The sequence below is a fragment of the Sinocyclocheilus rhinocerous genome, unplaced genomic scaffold (genome assembly GCF_001515625.1).
Source record: "Sinocyclocheilus rhinocerous isolate Xijiao unplaced genomic scaffold, SAMN03320098_v1.1 scaffold1694, whole genome shotgun sequence".
NCBI classification, from domain to species: Eukaryota; Metazoa; Chordata; class Actinopteri; order Cypriniformes; family Cyprinidae; genus Sinocyclocheilus; species Sinocyclocheilus rhinocerous.
Genome location: NW_015626863.1, coordinates 1,058,659 through 1,067,526, shown reverse-complemented (window position 1 = coordinate 1,067,526; position 8,868 = coordinate 1,058,659). Strand labels below are relative to the sequence as shown.

The 8,868-nt window shown below is 32.5% G+C and overlaps 1 protein-coding gene across 1 annotated transcript in view; it reads right to left on the bottom strand.

Moving 5' to 3' along the window:
* Nucleotides 1-2,856: 2,856 nt before the first annotated feature.
* The window catches only part of LOC107718101 (SRC kinase signaling inhibitor 1-like), a 45,271-nt gene continuing 39,259 nt past the window's right edge, over nucleotides 2,857-8,868 (bottom strand). The window contains exon 26 of the mRNA XM_016525053.1: nucleotides 2,857-3,228. Coding sequence (XP_016380539.1) covers nucleotides 3,205-3,228 — 24 coding nt within the window. The 3' untranslated portion in view covers nucleotides 2,857-3,204. The remainder of the gene's footprint in view (nucleotides 3,229-8,868) is intronic.

The following is an 8,868-nucleotide window of genomic DNA, read 5'->3' as shown; positions in this document are numbered from 1 at the left end:
TTGTATATATAATATTTAACTCAGAAAAAAATAAAAAATAAAAAAAAATTAAGAATTTGAACATGCTTAAGTATTTCATATTTAGCCCTAAAATTAAAAGAAATTAAGATTTTGAACATGCTTAAGTATTTCATATTTAGTCCTAAAATTAAAAGAAAAAAAATCGGAAATTTGAAGAATTTGAACATGCTTGTATATTTCATACGTCGCATCAAAATTAAAGGGGAAAAAAATAAGAAATTTGAAAAATTTTAACATGTGCTCATATATTTCATATTTTGCCCCAAAATTTTAAAAGAAATGTGAAGAATTTGAATGTGCTTGTATATTTCATACTTTGTCCCAAAATTAAAAGAAGAAAAAATAAATAAATTTGAAGAATCTGAACATGTGCTTGAATATTTCGTATTTCGCCCCAAAATGTATACAAAATATTTAAGAAATTTGAAGAATTTGAACGTGCTTATACATTTCATATTTTGCCCCAAAATTAAAAGAAACAATTACGAAATGTGAAGAATTTGAACATGTGCTTGTATATTTCATATTTTGCACCAAAAATAAAATAAAATTATATATATATATATATATATAAAAAATGAAGAATTTGACATTTATAAAAATTGGTGGTTTCTTCTGATTATGGGGTGAAATAAAGCATATTCCTGACAGATTTTGTGAGATTAACCCTTTAACAACTGGATTTTCAGCTACATTTTGTCACTTTATATTGATCTTTACATGTATTCTTGAAATGCTGACCGTACACTTACACCAACTACTGAAAACTAGCTTTGTCTAGTATGTGTATATTTATTTTTTTCATATGAATCCGTTTTTTCTTTCTGTGTATGACATAATAAAGATTTTATACTGGATGAAAAATTGGCATTTACAAAAAAAGCACCGCAATTAGCGCACAAGACTGTAATAGAAGATATTCACTTTAATAGTCACAAAAACAGCACAAGAACATTCAAAACCAACAGTCTCTTGTACATACACAACCAGACGAGGTTTTTCAACATTAAAACAACTTTTGCATTATAACATTTCCATATAGATATATTTCTATTGGTCAACATTGCATTCACACTGTTATTGTTTTATCACAAGAAGTCGTCGATAGATTTATATACATTCTATATGTTGCATTAATGAAAAATGTTTTTTTTTTCTTTTTTGGACATGTTAAATTGAGAGGTTTGGAATGCTTGAATGGTTTGTTACAGATCAGACAACAGTGAATAGGATCCGATTGACCCGTCTACTCACATACAACTATATTTATAAAAAAAAACCTCTTTATTAATACAGAAATCCATCTATCTTACACTTGTAAACAGAACTTACAGAGAGAGGATTCTGCATGCAGACTTTGAGAGGATATCTACGTGCAGTTCAGATCTCTCAAACGCTTTTGGTAGAAAAAAAAAAAAAGCTTACAAAAAATACCCTAAATGAACATATCCATGATCATACAGTTTATATACAGTTACACAGTTCTTCTGTTCATATATTTTGGACGTTTCTCAGTGTTTTAACACAGCATATGGTGCTCGGATGTGTGTCGCATCAGAGTTTGGGTCTATTCTACTTCAATGAAGTCATTTTAAGACACGAAAAAGAAAGTTATGAGGTATGTATCAGGCATCTGATGGACGTCTTATATATACTGTAGCTATATATATTTCTTAGCAGAAAATGGGAAAACAATGGCAGTGGGGCAGTTGTTTACAATCCCTTGGGCATCCATTAAATATGAATGAGAATATTGATCTAAACAGTCGATAGCAATTTATTATTCACCGCCAACTGGTAGTTTATCATACGTTGCTAATACGTCCCAGTGACACAAAGTGCTTCACACGTATGGTGTAATGTGCTGTCAAATGTTACGTAACAAAATATATGCTTTGAAATGAAAGCCGCTCTCACACTTCAGATCCACTGGGGGAAACACATCGAAAACTGATTGCATTCACATAACAGATCCCAGGCTTCATTCTTCATTTCAACAAGTCATACAATGTGAATTTGGATAAGGCATGCTATCTAATGTTAACACATTCTCCCTTTTTAGTATAAAAATACAAAAGTTAATCTTATATAAAATATCTATCTTATACTTGATAAATATTTACCAATTATTTGCCAGTAGCGTCAAGATTTTTACTATTTAACTCTGAAGGAATTTTTTGTTTGTAGTTGTGCTACAGATATTTTCTAGTTGGATTTTCTTTACAGAAAGTACAGTCTGCTAAGATTATTTCTAATTTTCTCTCTAAAACTGACCCAAACTACACATTAGCTAAAGGGTGCATCTCATGAAACCTGTCGAAAACATGTACCAGTCGTATTTCACCTCAAAATAAAAACAAAGAAATTATAAATTATAAATTATATTTTGCTTACAGAAAAATTCTCATTACTGTAATGCACCAAAAATACATTTAAAAAAAAATATTTCATATATTATGAATTACTTAAATTGCTAATTGCATTAAATATGTATTTACTATATTTATTATTTACTATATTTATTATTAAACTTGCTAATCAACTTACTGTTAAATAAAACATTTATAAATGAAAATGTATTAAATGTTTAAATTAAATTACTATATTGCACTTATGTGAATTTAAAAATAAAGCGCCAATGGAAAAAAAAAATGTATAGCCTGAATGCAATGTAAGTCACTTTGGATAAAAGCGTCTGCTAAATGCATAAATTATTATTAATTATATATATATTGCAATGAGGATGCATTTTGGTAATTTTGGGGTAAATTATGCTAAATTGGCATAAATGTAGTGTAAAAACATAATAATAGTCATAAAAAGAAGCTTGATTTTCTTTTTGCAAAATGCATTTTTATTTTTACATTTTGCGGTGAAATGTGATCTGTGCATGTTTTAATGAGATTCACACTAAAATATTTTTCGAATATATTGCCATAAGTTTGTTTACATAGGAGATTGTAACTACTTCATTTTTTATTTACCATATATAGATTACATTGTTTATTCGGTGTACATATACTGGCTGTTATTTGCATTACTTGCATCCTTCCGACCAGCTTTACTATGAAATTACAATTAGACTCGTACCTTGGTCAGAGCTCTTCAGTACTGAGGTGTTGTGCTTTAGCTGGGAGATGATTTAGGCTCAGAGGTCACCTGTGCTTCCCCTGGTTTCTAGGGTCATCGTCGCCATGAAGTGTTCACCTTAGACAGGATCAGATCTCAGGGTAAAGGGGGGGGCATGTAGGACCACTCAGGGCTGATAGTCAACATGCCGGTACAAAAAAAAAAAAAGACTGGCAATGCTAGGACAATCTGAGGCCATGAGGCAGAAAAGGAAATTGGACTAAAAATATATTTCCTTCCTTTATGAAACCTGACTCATACAATAGTATAAAATCAATTAAATACTTAATCATTATCCTAAACAGAATTAAAATCCTATTTGCTTACTTTACAACTAAGTGTGCTATAACTATATTTACTTATAGCGGGAAATGCGCTGGGCTATTATAACCTCAGCATAATAAGAAGAGGTCAGGAAAGGATGGACTGAGGATAAAATGCAAGCAAGTTAGGACAGGTGAGTGGATAAAAGAAGAGAAAAGAAAGAATAATCAGTGCATTGTCATTTCCAGTGCAACCTTTCTAATGGGTCCACACTAAATGTTTAGCGATAGAAAGACTACAGTAAGTGTGCCCTTTGCCTTCCTCCTTTTGTCATACATATAATGGCCAGCAGGAGGCAGTCTTTCCTCATTGTTACTGTGATAGTCTGTTAAAAGACGCATGAATTTGAGATTATCAAGTCAAAAGTATATATATATATATATATATATATAAATAAATACACTAAAGCTAAAACTATTAAAAATGTGTTAAATGAAATAAAAGTTAAAATTAAAATATATATATTACATGAAAATTTTAAATGTAGCCTTGGCAACTAACCTAAATATGTTGAAATACTAAAATGAGTAAACGGAATTAAAAAGAAAAAGATTTTTTTTTTATATATATATATATATAAAATGACTATACTTTTAGCATTTTTTGTCATAATATGTCTAAAGCATATAATTACTAAAACTAAAATGAAAACTTCAAATATAAAAATAAACGCTAAAACTAAATATTAATAAATACTGTAATAGTATATAAATAATACTAAATGAACACTGCTTAATATGAAGTATGAGATATAAGTGTGCTCAGGGACAGGGTGATAAACAGGAAGATACACCATCTGCGATCACGTTCATATTCAGATTTTGATTTAAAATATTGTCTGGGGAAGGGCAGAGAGACATTAACTATGCCACCAACGGAGGAGCAACCAAATTCACAGTATGTGAAAATGTAGCTAAATTTACCCACCTATTGAGGTTGATGATAGAAAATGAAGGAAGGCTTCAAAAAGCCGAAATCTTTCTAATTTGAGTTCTTAAACTAGCTGCAACCGCAAAAACAAGCAAGCTATTTCTGTGGCACTGCGCTGGAAGGTCTTGTATTTTTCTCTGATAAAATAATTTGGAATATACATTATCATTCAAAAGTCTGGAATAGTTCAGATTTTTTATGTTTTTGAAAGAAGTCTCTTATGCTCACCAAGGCTGCATTTATTTGATTGAAAATACAGTAAAGACAGTACAATTGTGAAATATTATTACAATTTAAAATAACTGTTTTCTATGTGAATATATTGTAAAATGTAATTTATTGCTGTGATCAAAGCTGAATTTTCAGCATCATTACTCCAGTCTTCAGTGTCACATGATTCTTCAGAAATAATTATAATATACTGATTTGCTGCTCAAGAAACATTTCTGAATATTATCGATGTTGAAAGCTGTTGTGCTGTTGTCATATTTTTGTGGAAACGGTATCATGATACAGTATCATTCATAAATTTGGGATCATTAAACTCATCAAACGTGACGGTAGACATTTATAATGTTACAAAAAAAAATTATATTTCAAATAAATGCTGTTCTTTTGAACTTTATATTCATCAAAGACAAAAGTATCAAAATGTAATGATGCTGCAAATTCAGCTTTGCATCACAGGAATAAATTAAATTTTAAATTATATTCAAATAGAAATCAGTCATTTTAAATTGTAATATTTCACAATATCACTGATTTTACTGTATTTTTTAGTCAAATAAATGCTGCCTTGGTGAGCATAAGAGACTTTTTTCAAACATATTTTTGACTGGTAGTGTATGTAGATGATTCACTAACAAATGAGCAAGCTAAGCTCAAAAGCACGCAACAGCAGCACTAACTCGGCTTAGAATATCAGGCTGAATAATTTTTCCACCTCACTGCTTCCCACAGCGCTCAGTCTGTTTAAGGACACTCAGCGAACGCAGCGCTGAGAGCGTCTCTACAAGCACGATTTCATCCACCTTATTAAACTTCTACAGCAAAGTCCTCCAACACCCCCGAGACACAAACCAACCGCTGAAAGAGGCCCAGAAAATGACACACAAACACTCCCAGTTCCAACATCTCTCACTCAGGGCCAACAAACAATTTGACCTTTCAAGAATAAATAATCCCTTCAAACACTGCATCTTAACAGCCTTCTGTGTTTGCCCTCACTGAGCCAAAATGGTCAGCAGAGCGAGCGTCCACACAGTCTGTTGTCCGATTCATGGCACAGACCTCCCATTAAGCCCAAGTGAAGACTCTCTTTCTGGGAGATGACGGCCTGCCGCACTCGGTGCTGTGCCAAATTAGCCAGATCTTTGCCTGGGAACAAAGCCGGAGCTGTTGGGCATTGACTGATGACTGGGAACTGTGTCCTGTTGCGGCTGAGACTGCAGTGAGCACACAGACGAGACTGATCTGCTGTCTGCGCTAATCAAGACAGCTGTCTGAACGCACACACAGTCGAGGGAAGATTAGAGGCCCTTCCAGAAGGGTATTAGAAGAAAACTAATGTGTAAGTGCCTTTGGAGAACAAACTCTGGCTTGTACAGTACTGCTGGCTTAGCAGCGTTTTTAATCACTCACTATAGCTGCAACAAAACAAATGGGTAATTTAGTTAGTATATCTAGTTTAAAGCAAATAGAGCAAGTACTATCAAGTTCCAGCTCACTTACAGATGTGCCATTCACCATAAAACACTGGTTTAACACTGTTTAAAGTGCATTCATAAGTGAATTCATAAGGTTTCTGTGGAGCATAAAGACTGACATGACTATAGTAGCATAAGTAGTGCTGTATAACTAACACTAAAACAATGAAAAATCAAAGTTTAATTTAATTTAATTATAAACTGAAGTAATATAGTGACTCAAACTAAAATAAAAAATAAATTAAAGCCATTATATTGGCTTTATTGACGTACTAAAATGACAAAAACTAAACTAAAATGGAAAAAAAATTGAAAAATAATAGTCAAATAGAAAATAAAACCAAAAATAAAAAAATTTAAAAAATAAAATAGATTAAAAAAATAAATAAAAGTTTTTTAAGGAATATTGCATTGGCAACTAACTGAAAAAAAACAAAAAAACATTTAATTATCAGCTGAAGTACTAAAAATCAAATAAAAATTCAAGCTGAATAGAAATATAAAAAAATCACATAAAATTACTAAATACTATATATAAACAATACTAAAATATTGCAGCGAGAGTTTTGTATTATTTACAGTATCCAATGTTATGTAATGCACTCATCTTGACTAATAAACAAGTTTTATCAGCTGTGATTCTTTGAATCATTTTTAGACCAGTTTTCTTGATTGAGATTCAAATTCGGATAGTGCATTTAGATAATGCATACGTATAGTCAGCATACAGTATACCACTACATTTATGCTTCTGACAGACACTTTTATCCAAATAATTGTACATTTTGTTACCATTTCCTGCTTTCCCAGGGGAATCAAACCCATGATCTTGGTGTTTGTAGCGCTGTGCTGTATGAGCTACAGGAACGGCGTATGCATGCTAGTATTCCATTGCGAACATAACCACAAACCTTCCAGTTATTCAGATGAATTCAATCGAATCAAGTGAGCAGCCGCAGTTTATAGATGCGTGGGAATACAGGTATCACAGACTCCACTGGTTGCTATAGAGGGGTTGCTTGCCTCATTCCACGGTTGCCACGGTGATTGTCTGTTCAATCCTCTCAGTCAACAACACACGGACAGGAATCCATCCAGCCGCAGACAAAATCTGTCATTTACTCACCCTCATGTTGATTCAAACCTGTATGCCTTTTTCTACATTTCTAGTGCTGTTATGGAGCTGTTTTGTATGGAAGCATGTTTCCTCCACGTAATAAAAAAAAAAGTAATTGTGACCTTTTATTTCACAATTCCGACTTTTTATTTCAGAAACAGAATCAGAAGAGCTTTATTACCAAGTATGTTTACACACACAAGGAATTTGACTTGGCGACAAGAGCTTCCAGTGCAGAAGAAAGTACAGACAGTGCAAACATACATGATTTCCTCGCAATTATGATGTTTTACTTCTGAGTTTAAATCTTGCGATTCTTGTTTTTTAAACATCAGAAGCAGTTTAAATTTGGCAATTATTATGTTTTTCTCTGAATTCTGAGTTTAAATCTTGCAATTCTTGTTTTTTAAACATCAGAAACAGTTTAAATTTGGCAATTATGACGTTTTTCTCTGAATTTAAATCTTGCTATTCTTGTTTTTTAAACATCAGAAACAGTTTAAATTTGGCAATTATGATGTTTTTTTAAATCTTGCCGTTCTGATTTTTTTTCTCTTAATTCTGAGTTCACGTCACAATTTTGACTTTTTTCTAAATTCTAAGTTTACATCTTGCAATTCTGATGTTTTTCTCTTATAAAGATATGAAGGTGCAATTAGCTTTCTTATTTAGAAGCTTATTAGAAGCGAAAATGAGCTCCAACAGTTTTGTCCTTTTTGGAGCCTGACAATAAAAATCACCTTCAAAACAGCAGCTCAAACATTCTTCTAAATATCTCCTTTCTTCTGCAACAAAAGAAAGTAAGTCGTGCACAACGTGAGGGTGAGAAAATGGCAATTCTCCTTTTTAGGTAATCTGTTCCTTTAACTGGCTTGTCTGTAAAACATCTTATCTTGCAGTCATGTCACTGCCAATTAAAAAATGCACTATTTTGATTTGGGAGACATTTATTTGCCCCTGGAGTGCATCAGACAGTCTGCAGTGGGTTGGCTAACTCGGAGCTTACGCTGAGCTAATAGTCTGTCGATTAACCCTGCAGGACTGAGAGAGACAGCAGAAACCAAATCTCACCGTCTTATCTCTTCCTTTTCTCTTTCTTTCCACCCAATTTTTCACTTCCTTTCCTCAGGGTTCGCACACAATCTCTCTCCTCTCGTTCTTTCAGGATGGATTTTGGGGAGCGCTGACTTTGCGAGTTGCTCTGATAGATAGAGACTGTGCAACACTACAGCAACACTGCAGTCTTACCTTTCCTCTTCACTCTTCTGTACATTATTGGATCATATTTTCCTCTTAACGTTAAGTGATTTTAAATTAGAAGCTGTCAAATAATCATAAAGTGAAATTGAAACTGACCCTATTTACTTAATAGTAAGTAAGTACGCGTTCCTGGTCTTTTTTATTCATAATGTAGCTGTTTCGTGTCAAGTAAGCATAAATTAACCCTATTTACTTTCTTAATACACGTTCCTGATCCTTTTGTCCATGATTTAGTATGCATTATTCCAAAAAATAATAATTCTGGTATATAACACCCACCTTTTACAATCCAATCAACTTCTATGGATAAAATCTCAACCGTTTCCCCCCCGTAAATATGTCAGATTAAGAAAGTAAAATGAAAAAAAAAAAAAAAGTGAT